This window comes from Hemiscyllium ocellatum, chromosome 11 (assembly GCF_020745735.1).
Source record: "Hemiscyllium ocellatum isolate sHemOce1 chromosome 11, sHemOce1.pat.X.cur, whole genome shotgun sequence".
NCBI classification, from domain to species: domain Eukaryota; kingdom Metazoa; phylum Chordata; class Chondrichthyes; order Orectolobiformes; family Hemiscylliidae; genus Hemiscyllium; species Hemiscyllium ocellatum.
This window is the reverse complement of record NC_083411.1, coordinates 89403886-89419830: the sequence shown is the minus strand read 5'-3', so window position 1 is coordinate 89419830 and position 15945 is coordinate 89403886. Positions and strand designations below refer to the sequence as shown.

Here is a 15945-nt window from a genome sequence, read left to right as displayed (position 1 = left end):
TAAAAGAATAAAAAGGATGGTTTGGGGCCAGTAGACACTCCTGGTTCAAGTCTCACGTGTTCTAGAGGTATATCTGAATAGATTTATTAAAAGAAGTTTAGGAGGCTCTTGTGGTGCAGTGATGATACCCCAAACTCTGGGAAGGCCTGGATTCAACTCCTATCTGCTCCAAAGGTGCGTCAACATATCTTAGAGTCATAGAGATGTACAGTATAGAAACAGACCCTTCGGTCCAACCCATCCATACTGACCAGATATCCCAACCCAATTTAGTCCCACCTGCCAGCACCTGGCCCATATCCCTCTCAACCCTTCCTATTCATATACCCATCCAAATGCCTATTAAATGTTGCAATTGTACCAGCCTCCACCACATCCTCTGGCAGTTCATTCCATACACGTAAAACCCTCTGTGTGAAAAAGTTGACCCTTAGGTCTCTTTTATAACTTTTCCTTCTCCGCCGAAACCTATGCCCTCTAGTTCTGGACTCCCCGACCCCAGGGAAAAGATTTTGTGTATTTATTCTATCTATGCCCTTCATAATTTTATAAACGTCTATAAGGTCACCCCTCAGCCTCTGATGCTCCAGGGAAAACAGCCACAGCCTGTTCAGCCTCTCCCTGTAGCTCATGTCCTCCAACCCTGGCAACATCCTTGTAAATCTTTTTTGAACCCTTTCAAGTTTCACAACATCATTCTGATAGGAAGGAGACCAGAATTGCATGCAATATTCTAACAGTGGCCTAACCAATGACAGGTTGATTAAAAATATCTAGAAGGTCCAAGGTTTAGGGTGAGAGGGGAAAGATATTAAAGAGAACTAAGGGGTAACCTTTCACGCAGAGGGTTACATGTGTATGGAATGAGCTGCCAGAGGAAGTGGTGGATGCTAGTACAATTGCAACATTTAAAATGCATCTGGATGGATATATGAATAGGAAGGATTTGGATGGATATGGGCTGGGTGCTGGCAAGTGGGACTAGATTAGTTTGGGGTATCTGGTCAGCATAGACGAGTTAGACTGAAGGGTCTGTTTCCATGCTGTACATCTCTACGACTAGGGCTTTTGTAGAGATGGTGGTTCTTTCTTTTAATTCATTCATTTATTGCCCATCTTGTATTGCTCTTGTGAAAGTGATGAGCTATCTTCTTGAACTGTTGCCATCTATTTGATGTAGATACATCCACAATACCACTATAAGGAGGGAGTTCCAGTTTTTTGATCTAGTAATAGTGGTGTTCATGTGTATTTGCTGCCCTTATCCTAGAATGGAGTGGTTGTGGGTTGGAAGGTACTTGCTATAGAGCCAGCATGAATTTATACCTCTGCCTAAGAGGTCTGGATTTAAGTCCCACCTGTCATGCTTGTGTGTCATAACATAATCAAACAGGTTTATTTAAAAATTTAGAAAGGATGACCCAGAGGCTATCTAATCCATTTAATGCTTTACTTTAAAAGAATAGAATGGAGGATTAGTGGTAGTACTACAGTCCTCAAGTTGCCAGTGATTGATAACACACAGAGGTCTATGAGAAACTTGGTTTCCCATTCACTTAATGGGTTCAATTTCAGTATACATTTATTACATGATACATAATAAGCATATTTTCAGAGTCTATATATGCAACACAAATGCCATCAGTCCTCTGTTACAATTGGAAATTATCAATGAAGCATCAGTGAATCCGTTGGAATGTTAGTTTGAAATTTGCTTAGTAAAGTCATGGTTTGTTCTTTAATCTTCATAATACTGAACAGAATAATAATAAATCTCGACGTATCAGAGTATGTGTAAGAGCAGTTGAGTAACGGTCATTCTGGGGAAAAAGCTACGAAATTCACTTTGCTGCACTGCTGTATCTTTTCAACATTAAAATAAAAGCAAGATGTTATGGATACTGGAAATCTTAAACACAAAATATTGGAAAAATTCAGCAGGTCTAGATAGACCTTTTAGATTAGATTACTTACAGTGTGGAAACAGGCCCTTCGGCCCAACAAGTCCACACCGACCCACCAAAGCGCAACCCATACCCCTTACCTACGGGCAATTTAGCATGGCCAATTCACCTGACCCGCACATCTTTGGACTGTGGGAGGAAACCGGAGCACCCGGAGGAAACCCACGCAGACACGGGGAGAATGTGCAAACTCCACACAGCCAGTCGCCTGAGGCGGGAATTGAACCCGGGTCTCTGGAGCTGTGAGGCAGTAGTGCTAACCACTGTGCCACCATGCTGCCCAACCTGAATTGTGTCTCTTTCCATAGATAAAGTTAAAAACCACACAACACCAGGTTATGGTCCAACAGGGTTTCATTGGAAGCACTAGCTGCTCCTTCATCATCTCTTTCCTGATGAAGGGCTTATGCCCGAAACATCGAATTTCCTATTCCTTGGATGCTGCCTAACCTGCTGTGCTTTAACCAGCAACACATTTTCAACCTTCATCATCTCTCCATAGATGCAGTCAACCCTCCTGAGTTTCTTCAGCAATCTCTGTACAGAACACTTTCCAATTTTTTTTTTGTTTCCATTCTATGTGGCGTCTGGCTTCTCGTGTGCAGTAACTGGGAGATGCACCAGCTCGTGTTTCCAGATTGGTTGTCGCTGACACATTTCAATCGTTCATCTCTGAAACCATGGTCCAATTTGGCGCCAATCTCGGCTCGCGGTGACCGCGCATGCGCCCCCGGTCACCCCAGGGGTCTGCGCATGCCCAGAGTGAGTGTCAGAGGGCGTCTTTATCTAAGATGGTGGCGATGGCGATGGCGATGCGAGCGGCCGGTCTGTGAGTGCCACCGGCCAGCCAATGGTGGGACCCAGTTCAACCGAGCCCGAGGCGGGAGTTGACCCGGGGGCACCGAACGGCTCGGGATGCGCGGCTGCCATCGTCACGCCGCTGCTCGACGCAGACAAGGAGGTGAAAAAGCTGCAGGACCTGGTCAAAAAGCTGGAGTTGCAGAACGAGCAGCTCCGGTGTCGGAGCGGCCGCGGCCGCGGGGGGAAGGCGCTCACCGGCGGCGGGGACAGGCCGCCCCCTCCGGCCAACGGCGATCTGATCGAGCGCGCCCCTGATGTCCTGGACGTGGAGCTGGGTCCCGGTGACCCGCTTCTGGCCGACTGCGAGGCATTGTTGAGCAACGTCCTCCCCGGGGTGGCCAGGTGCTACTCGGAGGGGGGTGAAGAGCAGCCGCCGCCGGTTTATCTGGAGGAGGATATCCTGGAGCTGGAACCGGACTTCGGGACTGTGGAAGAAGACAGCTGGTAAGTGTTGCCAAACAGAACCGCGTGGTTATCCTCCCCAGTCTGATTGCAGTGCACCTATCCCGACATTTTGAACTGTCTCATGAAATCCGTGATGTCCTTTTCCGAAAAGTTGTCGATCTGGTCTTGTAGTGTTCTCCCAGGTCAGTTTTAGGACATTAGCTGTCGATATCGCATTCCTTTGGCAGCAGGATTTTATCGGCCAAGTATTTGGATCACTTTTAAGCTACTTCCTTTATTTTCCCATTGAGGATGATTCGTTCGCTGCTTGTTCTCATGTTTATATATTTTTTTCATGTTTTAGTCAATATACATTACGCTTAAATGAGGTGAACCATTTAAAATCAGAGGTATTGGCTGCAAAGCTTTTACCTGTTGATGTTAAATATATAGAATTGCTAAGTTTAAACTAATGAAGCTGTATGCTTAGGTATATCATTTAAAAAATGTTGGAAAACTTGACCTCCAAATACACTAAAACCAATAAACTAATTACTTGAAATGGCTTCTTTTCATGAAGCAAGTTTCCTCTCGTCTCCATTTTAAAACTTTGGATGCAGCCTATCTTGCTTAAATAAAGTAGTATATGGTAATTTTGATTTAGAGCTGAAATTGAAATTAAACCAGACTAACTTTTTAATATAGGAGAAAGTGAGGACTGCAGATGCTGGAGATTAGAGCTGAAAATGTGCTGCTGGAAAAGCACAGCAGGTCAGGCAGCATCCAAGGAGCAGGAGAATCGACGTTTTGGGCATGAGGAATGAAGAATGAGCTCGCCTGTAGGGCTCATGACCGAAACGTCGATTCTCCTGCTCCTTGGATGCTGCCTGATCTGCTGCGCTTTTCCAGCAGCACATTTTCAGCTCTAACTTTTTAATATAGACTAGAACATAGAACATAGAAAAATACAGCGCAGTACAGGCCCTTCGGCCCTCGATGTTGCGCCGACCAAATCCTACCTAACCTACACTAGCCCAATAACTTCCATATGCCTATCCAATTCCTGCTTAAATGACCATAAAGAGGGAGAGTTCACCACTGCTACTGGTAGGGCATTCCATGAACTCACAACCCGCTGCGTAAAGAATCTACCCCTAACATCTGTCCTATACCTACCACCCCTTAATTTAAAGCTGTGTCCCCTAGTAACAGCTGACTCCATTAGCGGTAAAAGGTTCTCAGTGTCTACCCTATCTAAACCCCTAATCATCTTATACACCTCTATCAAATCTCCCCTAAACCTTCTTTTCTCCAATGAGAACAGGCCCAAGTGCCTCAGCCTTTCCTCATACGATCTTCCTACCATGCCAGGCAACATCCTGGTAAACCTCCTCTGCACTCGTTCTAATGCCTCCACATCCTTCCTATAGTATGGCGACCAAAACTGCACACAATACTCCAGATGAGGCCGCACCATAGTCTTATACAACTGCAACATGACCTCAGGACTCCGGAACTCAATTCCTCTACCAATAAAGCCCAGTACACCATATGCCTTCCTCACAGCACTATTTACCTGGGTGGCAACTTTCAGAGATCTGTGTACATGGACACCAAGATCCCTCTGCTCATCCACACTACCAAGTAGCCTACCATTAGCCCAGTAATCCATCTTCTTGTTACTCCTACCAAAGTGAATGACTTCACACTTAGCTACATTGAATTCCATCTGCCACCTTTCTGCCCAGCTCTGCAACCTATCTATAATCCCGCTGTAACCTGCCACATCCTTCTTCACTGTCCACAACTCCACCGACCTTTGCGTCATCCGCAAACTTGCTCACCCAGCTTTCAAGCCCCTCCTCTAGATCATTTATAAAGATGACAAACAGCAACAAAACTCACCATAGTCTTGCCAGATCATAGGGCTGCTCTCTCATCAGACTGGTAGCAGTTTAACCTGAGGGTCACCATGCCTCAGGCTAGAGGAGAGGTTGCTAGGTACTTTATGGTAACTGTGGGAATTGAATCCATGCTGTTGGTGTTGTTCTGCATCGCAAACCAGCCTTAATTTCAAAAACATACTTTATTCGTAAAAAGTACGTACTTGTGCAAGACAGTATTTACATATACTTGAGCCACTGTTGGGGGTGGGAAATGTTTGATAACTGAATGAACCCCATTTAATTCTGGCAGAATGACCTTAAACAGTTTTCTTTTCCTGTTGTGCCTTGGCAGCAGCTGCCGCAAACTTTAATACACACCTCAGCACATAGTCCTAGATTTGGAATGTGACAGTCTGCAAAACTCATTCGGCATCCACTTCTTGTTCTGGAATACCACCAGATTTTGGACAGACTAAAGAGCATATTTCACTGAGTCGATGGTCCTCCAGGCAGAATCAATCTTTGCCTCAGTGTGTCCCCCAGACGAACATTGACAAAAACCACTGGATCTCTCTCCAGGCTTCCCTTGCAAGGGCACATTCCAGTAGGTGTATTACAGTCTCCATCACCCCACCTAGTAGTGGTACCACAGACTCCAGGCATACATGAAGGATCTCCCAGGTATTGTCTCCTCACCACCAGCCAAGTAATGTATGGGCGCGTTTCAAAAATTCTGGTGATGAGGCGTTATGCAAAAGACTATGATAGTCTGCTCAAGAAACAACCCGACAGGGCCCACTTTTATGTCCCACAGGGTCTCAAGGATGCTTTGTGCTTTCCACTTCCTGATGGACTTGTGATTGAAGATGTCCTTAATGAAGACATTTGCGAGGGGAAAAAACAGATATGGAGTGGTCCAATGACTTGGAGCCAAACTAGGCCAGACCATCCTTTGTAACACCGGTGCCAGATAGAACCTCAGTACAAGTGACACTTGGTGTTTGTGTACCGAGGATCTGCACAGAGCTTGATGCAGCTACACGTGGGTGGTTATCTGGATGAGGGTTGTGTTGGCAACGTTCTTCCTTACGTTATCCAGAGTTTTGTACATGTCCTTGATCTCCAAATGAAATGGAAGATGGCTCGGGTGAATTCAATGACGCTAACCAGCTTAACTGACATTGCATAGCTGTTGGATACAACTATGTGAATTTACTTTTTACATAACATTTTTAACATAGTAACATCATGAGGCACCTCGTCGGATAAATTGGCATCCAGACAGATGAGCAGATACTAACCACTGTGCCATTGGCGAGGCATGGGACCAAGTTCAGTTCCACCTCTGATTGCTGTGTGGAGTTTGCCCATCCCTGTGTCTGTGTGGGCTTCCTTGTGGGGGTGCTAGTTTCCTCCCACAGTCCAAAGATGTGGATTTAGGTGGATTTGCCATGGGAATTGCAAGGTTATGGGGATATGCTGGGAGGTGGCGCTGGGTGGAATACTGTTCAGAGGGTCAGCGTGGACTCAATGGGTCAAATGGCTGGTTTCCACATTTCAGGCATTCTATGACTCTGTTCTAAAAATGGAGACAAAACTTGATAGAAAGAATCATCTAGGAAGAAAGCCAAACAAGCGTTTAGAAGCTGAATTTCCATAACTTGGAACCTAAATAATTAAAGGCCGTCTCAAATAGAGGGCTAAAGGAATGCAGATCTTGGAGGTTTGTTTAACTTTTTTTGTAAATTGTTGAAAGTGTAGTCACTATTTGAAGGGAACCATGACAATCTGTGCGCAAGTTCGTAATTATGATAGGCAACTGAACCTTTTTTTGTATCAATATCAAAAACACCAGGGTGAAATCCAGTATTCTTTAAAATAACCTGAGGAGCCAGATAGGTCTTGTTGCAACTGAGTGGTATTCTACAGAGAAGAGTAGAGAGAGATGAAGATTGGTGAGCTGGTAGTTGAAAGTGATGGTGAGTATGTAGTTTGGTTAAATTGACCTACAACCTTGCTGGGTAGAAATGGTGTGAGTGAGATGGTGAAGTTGAGACTAGTACTTATAGAGGGCAGTGTTGGTGGAACGTGAGAAATACTGAACAGTATGGCCAGCCCCTTTTCTTGCTAAAGAAAAGCCTTTTAAATAAGGTTGTCATTCAGTTTGATGATCTGTTGTTCAGATATCATAGTTCACTGATAACTGTACAAAGTTATAGGTTTCTTGTTAAAAATCTAGTCATTATAGGATGAGGATGTAAAGACAGGAACACTAATTCAATTTGAAAATGCTTCCCAGCTGGAACTACTACCGGAACAGATCCATTATTGTTAGTCAAAAATAAGCTGCTATAAAGCTTAATTACTATAATGCTAAATTACTAACATCCTGGACACTTCAGAGATTTTGCTTCTTTCTCAGTAGAATGTTGGAGATTGTCGACCAATCTCAAATCTCAGCACGGAATCTTTGAAATACTCTCCCAGACGTTCTGAGAGGGAATGAGGTGGAACTGGAAAGCCCCAAGCCTCCAGTGTAAAAAGATAAGCACGCTGTTTTAAACAAGGTCAGCTGTGTACACACTTGCTCTGCAGTTGATGTGGGTCAAGATATGAATGTTTCTTTATGCTGTGATGTTAAATTGAACTTCACGTTGATTTGGAAGTTTGGAATTTATTTTGAAGACCAAAGATCTCACCCATTATCTTTTAACATTTTGTCCTTCAACCAGGACCTACAAAGCAGATTGTGCCATTGCTTAACTTTTGAGTTGTTTTATAATTTGTTTGGGTTGGTCACACTGTTTTTGTTTTAAGAATTATTGTATTTTTACATCAGAAGATCTTTTACTATGAAGATCTTTGTTTTTATTTTCTCTCTGGTTGGTGTGAAATACGTTATATAATTTTCTTTTCTGGTCCTATACTTTGCTATCATAGCTTGAATTTTCAGATCAATGACACAGGAGAATCCTGGTTTGCTTTTGTTGACTGCCACAATTGTGACAACTGTGCTCTTAATCACAGTGCAGAATCAATGGGTGGAATGGCCTAGTTCTGTTTCTGTATTTTATGGTCCTACGATCTTAAACCAACAAAGTTGCAGAATGCCCATGAAGAGGCAGGATCCAAACCAGGAAGTAGAAAACAACAAATACAAATTAGATTGCATCTGATACAGAGATCAATATAAATGGAAAAGAGATGAGTAAAGTAACAAATTTTGTAGATTTTTCCAAGAATAAGACTCAAGACCATTTGTCAGAACCAGATTGGCTGATCATGCTACTAAAAATGAATGCAGCTTTGCCATAACTTTGAATTTGCATTAATTTCTTTGTAGAATTCATTGATAAATCACTATAATTATCTGTTCTGTGGAGGCAAAGGGTAATTTGGATGACAACTTGGAGGTTTTTGTGCTTAACTCCATGCATATAAGCAAAACATAGAATTGAACAGTAGTGTATTAACTGGAGAGCGTTGATGGCCCCATGTACTTTTTTAGCACATAGTCAAGGCAGTTAGGTGAGCCTGCGTCTGTTGGTCACAGTTCCAACCAGGCAAGATTTTTCTTTTTGTTGAATTTCGGTAGTAAAAAAAATTGCAACAACACCATCTGACCCTGAAGCAGTCTAGCTTCATAATGTTCATAATGACTTAACTACTTTTTATTTTTAAAAAAAGTGCACTTTAACCAACTTTTGTATAATTTAACAGCATGACTATTGCGTGTTCGCAACTTTATCACCAGATGCCTAAGAGATAGACCACGGAACAAGGACATGCCACAACCAAAAGGACTAGCCACACTACCATACGTCAGGAGCGTCTCAGAACTGACAGCCAGACTACTGCGACCCTTAGGACTCATAACAGCACACAAGCCAACTTCCACACTCAGACAACAACTCACTAGAACAAAGGACCCAATAGCCAGCACGAGCCAAACTAACGTAGTTTACAAAATACCATGCAAGGACTGCACAAAACACTATATAGGACAAACAGGAAGACAGCTAACAATCCGCATCCATGAACATCAGCTAGCCACAAAACGACACGACCAGCTATCCCTAGTAGCCATACACTCAGACAACCAGGAACATGAATTTGACTGGGAAAACATACCATCATAGGACAAGCCAGACAGAGAACAGCCAGGGAATTCCTAGAGGCATGGCATTCATCCACAAACTCCATTAACAGACACATGGACCTGGAACCCATATACAAACCACTACAGCTGAAACTGACACCCGGAAGCGGCAAGAACAAACCACTATAAATACCGGAAGAAACATCAAAACAGCGCTTCACAGGAGGCTCCAATAGCACTGATGATGTTCCCTAGCCAGGGAACGAAACGTTTGCAGCAAAAACTTCCAGCTCGGCGAACAGAACCACAACAACAATTTCATCATTTAAGAACCATTTAGAGAGGTGTATGGAGGCGCATAGACAAAACATAGGCAAATGGAACTAGTTTAAATTGTGAAAACTGGGCCATATGGGCAAATTGGGTCGAAAGACCTGTTTTTGTGCTGTAGACCCCACTTTACGACTCTATTAATAGAAGGAGAGCTATGTTGCTATAGTCATTTGGATAATGAGGGTTTAAGCCCAAATTATCTTTATCCATATAGTTCCTTGTTGTCACTCTTACTGCATGTTAGTCTGAAGTTGCATATCTGCAGAAGGAACTGTTTTCTGATTTATTTTTTGTTTAAAAGGTTATATGTTTCACCAAAGAAGACAGCAACAACAGATGCAAACCAGAAGGCACAAAGTCCTCTCAAATGGTGCAGGCAGGTGCTTGATCATCCTAGCCGAGAGACTGAAGCTGCTTGCCGCAGTCTCATGTGCAGACTTGATCAAGGTAAGTTGAATGTGCCAGTTGAATAAAATTCTCCAGGTTTCATGCAGTCTTTTGTTCAGGATATCTTGTAAATTACGTTTGTCTTGCAAGTGACGGGTATAGGGTCTTCTGCTTTGAGTTGTCGGAGGTAAAAATGATGACTGCAGATGCTGGAAACCAGATTCTGGATTAGTGGTGCTGGAAAAGCACAGCAGCTCAGAAAGCATCCAAAGAGCAGTAAAATCGACATTTCGGGATACAGGCAGAGTGCCTGAAGGGTGGAGAGATAAATGAGAGGTGGGTGGGGTAGGGAGAAAGTAGCATAGAGTACAATAGGTGAGTCGGGGAGGGGTGAAGGTGATAGGTCAGGGTGGAGTGGATAGGTGGAAACAAAGATAGGCAGGTAGGACAAGTCATGGGGACAGTGCTGAACTGGAAGTTTGGAACTGGGGTGAGGTGGGGGAAGGGGAAATGAGGAAACTGAAGTCTACATTGATTCCCTGGGATTGAAGTGTTCTGAGGCAGAAGATGAGGTGTTCTTCCTCCAGGCGTCTGGTGGTGAGGGAGCGACGGTGAAGGAGGCCCAGGACCTCCATGTCCTCAGCAGAGTGGGAGGGGGAGTTGAAATGTTGGGCCACAGGGCGCTGTAGTTGATTGGTGCAGATGTTCCAGAGATGTTCCCTAAAGCGCTTTGCTAGGAGGTGCCCAGTCTCCCCAATGTAGAGGAGACCGCATTGGGAGCAATGGGTACAAGAAATGATATTGGTGGATGTGCAGGTAAAACTTTGATGGATGTGGAAGGCTCCTTTAGGGCTTTGGATGGAGGTGAGGAAAGTGGTGTGGGCACAGGCTTTCTGTGACGACCTGGTCAGGTCCACGCCCCCCTACAACCCACCCTCCCGTCCTGGCACCTTCCCCTGCCACCACAGGATTTTACTGCTCCTCGGATGCTGCCTGATCTGCTGTGCTTTTCCGGCACCATTAATCCAGAATTTAAGTTGCCTGAACCTGGCTATTGGTTTATGGGTTTTCTTGAATCCCAATGGTTGGAGAAGTCTGGCTGTCAGTTCTGAGACCTTTTCATGTAAGGTAGCATGGATAGTGGCATTTCCTAGTCGCGTTGTTCGTCTGTTCGGCATCTGCAGATGAAGTTGCAGGGATATACATTGTTGGCGGATACTCTGTAGAGGGGTTATTCCCTTCATAGGTCAGGAGTGTTGCAATGTTTTTTGCCCTTTTGTACAGCATCTCTTGTGTGTGTTTGTGGTTTCTGCGTTGTTCAGGGCCTGGTCAGCATGTGCATATGGTTTTCTTGTACATTTTGATGCATTTACCATTCTATGTTCTTTCTACCATCACGTCCAGGAATGGGAATTGATTGTTGGTTTCTTCCTCTTCTAAATGTGATCCCTGTGAGCATGGTATTGATGATCCGGTGTGTGTGCATGTGAAATTTCTGTTCTCTTAATGATAACAAAAGTGTTGTCCACTTATCTGATCCAGAGTTTGGGTTGGATTTGTGGGACAGATGTTTATTCCAGTCTTTGCATCATTGCTTCTGCTATTTGCCCAGAAATTGGTGAGCACATTGGTGTTCCACTAAGTTGTTCATATATTTGGTTGTTGAATGTGAAGTGTCGTCAAGCACAAGTCTAGTAGTTTGAGTAAACAGTCCTTGTTGATAGGTTCCCCGTTGTGTTGTCTGTTCTGCTTGTCCAGGACGTTCTGCACGAAACACTACAGGGGGACCTCAAGTATCCAAACATGATGGGCAGGCAGTATTTCATTCAGGTAATCGATTATTCAGTTAATCGATTTTAAATGCCTTTTTCCTCTGGGGCTTGGTGTGTTCAAAGTCTGCTCCCCGTTCAGGAGACTGCAGTAGCGCACAGCGCGCGAATCCCCCACCACCAATTCTGTCCGGCCCCCCCCCACTGACTCCAACACCGTCCCCAGCCCCAACACCCCCCTCCTGATCCCCGCCCTCAACACCGCCCTTTGATGTTTCTTGACTCCATACTTTTTCCTTACTAACAGTGTTCTTATCCCTTATCATAATTAACCCACCTTTTCCTTGAGGCCTATCTTTCCTAAATGTCTTTTTTTTTAATATTCATGCCTGCCAATGGCCGCTCTTAAATCCCATCTCCATCACAACCAGATCATGCTGGCTTATTTCTCCTGTCAATTCACCTGCTTTATTATGAAAACTGCATGCATTCAGAGTGCCTTTTAACTATGTGCTTTTAACATTATTCTATTCCACATTTTGACTCGCTGGTACTTGTTTGTACCACTTTCACTTTTGTTTACTACAGCAATACTTAACAATTGTTAGTTTTGTTTTTCTCGCATCAGAGTTCCCTCTGGTTCCCATCAGTCAGACTGATCAAACAACAACCTGACATTATCTGTATAGTACGGTTGATAGCATGTTTCTGATGTGCAATTTAGCGCTTATTTTGAGAGGACTTGAATATAAAAGCAGTGATCTACTTCTGAGGGTCTCTAAGGCTCTGGTCTGACCACAATTAGAGTATTGCGTGCAGTTTTGGGTCCATATCTCAGGAAGGATATACTAGTCCTGGAATGGGTTCAGAGGTTCACAAGAATGCTGGAAGACTGCAGGTTGGCTAACGTGGTACCACAGTTTTAAGGTGGTAAGGAAAAGCCAGGGAACCAGTAATGAAAAGCGTCTCACATGAAGAACATTTGAGGACTTTGGGTCTGTATTCAGAGTTTAGAAGGATGAGGGGAAATCTAATAGAAACTTACAGAATACTGATTGGCCTGAACAGAGTGGATGTTGGGAAGGTGTTTCCATTGGAGGGAGTGTCCAGGACCCAAGACACAGCCTTAGAGTAAAGAAAATACCTTTTTAGAATGGTGAGAAGGAGAAACTTCTTCAGCCAGAGTATGGTGAATCTATGGAATTCACTGCCACAGAAGCCTGTGGAGGCCAGGTCGTTGAGTATATTTAAGACTGAGATAGGTTGGATTGTCCAGGGTTATGGGGAGAATGGGATTGAGAAATATGCCAGCCATGATTGAATGGTGAGCAGACCCGATTGGCTGAAGGGAGCAGAAGTTAGGCCAATGTCTTATGGTCTTATATCACTGTCCCATTAGTGGTATGCTAGTGCCCATCTCTGTAAAGGGAATCTACCCCTGTATTGATGTTCAATGGCATTAGAATTGCTGAATCTCCTGCTATCAAAGTTCAAGGTTAGCATTGACCAGAAAGTGAACTGGGCCAGCCATAAAATACTTTCTACAGGAGCAGGTCTCTGATTAGAAATTCAGCAGAAAGCAATTCCTGCCCTTTTTCTCCCCATTGTCCATCTGTCATCTGCAGTGCATGAGTTGGGAGTGTCAAAGGTTACTCTCCATTTGCCTGATGTTTGAAGTTGCACATAGGACCCTTGCTGCAATATTTATATCATCGATAGTCGTAGGTGCGGTGCTGGAGGACAGGAGGTTGGCTAACATGGTGCCACTGTTTAAGAAAGGTGGTAAGGAAAAGCCAGGGAACTATAAACCAGTGAGCCTGACATTGGTTGTGGGCAAGGTGTTGGAAGAAATCCTGAGGGACAGGATGTACATGTATTTAAAAAGGCAAGGACTGATTAGGGATAGTCAACATGGCTTTGTGCGTGGAACTTGATCGAGTTTTATGAAGAAGTAATAAACAGGATTGATGAGGGCGGAGTGATAGAATGATCTATATGGACGTCAGTAAGGCATTCGGCAAGGTTCCTCCTGGGAGACTAGTGAGCAAGTTTAGATCTCATGGAATACAGGGATAACTAGTATTTTGGATATAAAACTGGCTTGAAGGTAGACAGAGGATGATGGTGGAGGGTTGCTTTTCAGACTGGAGGCCTGTGATCAGTGGAGTGCTACTAGGATCTGTGCTGGGTCCATTTGTCATTTATATAAAATGATTTGGATGTTGCAGATGACACCAAAATTGGAGGTGTAGCGACAGCGAAGAAGGTTACTTCAGAGTACAATGGGATCTTGATCAGATGGGCCAACGGGCTGAGAAGTGGCCGATGGAGTTTAATTTAGATCAACTGCGAGGTGCTGCATTTTGGAAAAGCAATTCAGAGCAGAACTTATCCACCATAATGGTAAGGACCTGGGGATTGTTGCTGAACAAAGACCTTGGAGTGAAGTTCATAGCTCCTTGAAAATGGGTCGCAGGTAGATAGGATAGTGAAGAAGGCATGTAGTATGCTTTCCTTAATGCTCTGACCAGTAGAGTATAGGAGTTGGGTGGCCATGTTACAGCTGTACAGGACGTTGGTTAGGCCACTTTTGGAATATTGCGTGCAATTCTGGTCGGAAGGATGTTTTGAAAGGGTTCAGAAAAGATTTACAAGGATGTTGCCAGGGTTGGAGGATTTGAGCTTGAGGGAGAAATTGAACAGGCTGGGTCTGTTTTCCCTGGAGTGTTGGGGGCTGAGGGGTATCCTTAGAGGTTTATAAAATCATGAGGGGCATGGATTGGATAAATAGACAAAGTCTCTTCCCTGGGTGGGGACGTCCAGAACTAGAGGATCTACCTTTGGGATGACAGGGGAAAGATTTAAAGGGACCTAGGTGGCAATGTTTTCACACAGTGGGTGGTGCCTGTGTGGAATGAGCTGCTAGAAGCAGTGGTGGAGGATGGTACAGTTACAACCTTTTTTAAAAGACATCTGGATGAGTATATGAATAGGAAGGGTTTAGAGGTATATGGGCCAAGTACTGGCAAATGGGACTATATTAGAGTCGGATATCTGGTCATGGATGAGTTGGACTGAAGGGTCTGTTTCCATGCTGTACATCTCTTTGACACCAATCGGCACAAAGCAGCCTACATAATTGGCGCCATATCTAACAACTTTGACATTCATTCCCTTCAGCACTGGAAGCTGTGTGCCACCCATAAGTTTCAATGCAGTAATTGCCAAAGGCTCCTTCAACAACATCTCACAAACTGTAATCTCTACCATTTTAGATGGACAAGGGCAGCAAAGGAACACCACCATCTGCAAGTTTCCCTCCAAGTCTCACTCCTTCCTGGTTTGGAGCTATATCAATGTTCCTTCACTGTCACTGGGTTAAAATCATAGTTATCCCAAAGAATGCAACAGTTGAGAATGCAACTTGATGGCATCCATGTGCAAGAAGGGCTTTTGTAATGCAAAGAGGTTGAGTATGTTAGACTTCTGATCGTTGTACTTGAAGAATGAATGAGAGGAAACTTTATTGTAATATGTAAAATTCTTAGGTGACCTGACTGGCTAGATGAGAGGTTGATTTCCTTTGTGGGAGAGTCTAGGATCAGAGGACATAATCTGAGTAAGGGGTTTAAGACAGATGAAGAGGAATTTTTTGAGGAAAGTCAATCTGCAGAATTCTTGACTGCAGAGAGCTGTGGAGGCTAGGTAGTGTGCTCAAGGACTGAGGAAGAATTATTTTAAAAAGAATCAGAATCAGTATGGGAATAAAGCAGTAAAGTGGATTTGAGGGTTATCAGATTGGCCACTATTTCATTGAATGGCTGAGTAGACTGTGAGCCAAATAACCTTCCTTTCTCCAACATCTTAAGTGACCTGTTCTCCTTGTGCAAGACCTACCTGCCCCAGAATTAGACTGTTGAAATTGAAAACCCTCCCTCCTAATCCATTGTCTGTGTTTATTTCTTCTCGTTTTGTGGTACTGCTTTAGAAGCTCGCCTCTTCCAACTCTTTTTTTTTCTTCTTTTAAATTCTTCATCTGTGCATCTTGGGCTGTATCCTTCTTTCTACCTATGTTATTGTTACCACAATCACAACCTCTGGCAAAAAAATATACTGGAACAGCTCAGTGATAGCTTTGTTCCTGTCACCAGTGAGACAAGACAGTCCTGCACTCGCATCCACTTTCTTTGATAGCTGCATGTGCAAGCATTCTTCTCCTGCCCTGCCCTCTGGAAAAATAAAAGTGCCATCTTCACAGTTCT

General features: G+C 43.9%; 1 protein-coding gene across 2 annotated transcripts in view; it reads left to right on the top strand.

Annotated features, from left to right (window-relative positions):
• The first annotated feature begins 2741 nt into the window (after positions 1-2741).
• The window catches only part of zgc:66447 (SLAIN motif-containing protein-like), a 40363-nt gene continuing 27159 nt past the window's right edge, over positions 2742-15945 (top strand). For both annotated transcript variants that reach the window (XM_060832707.1, XM_060832706.1), the window contains exons 1-2: positions 2742-3269; positions 9829-9974. In XM_060832707.1, coding sequence (XP_060688690.1) covers positions 2815-3269; positions 9829-9974 — 601 coding nt within the window. In that variant the 5' untranslated portion in view covers positions 2742-2814. The remainder of the gene's footprint in view (positions 3270-9828; positions 9975-15945) is intronic.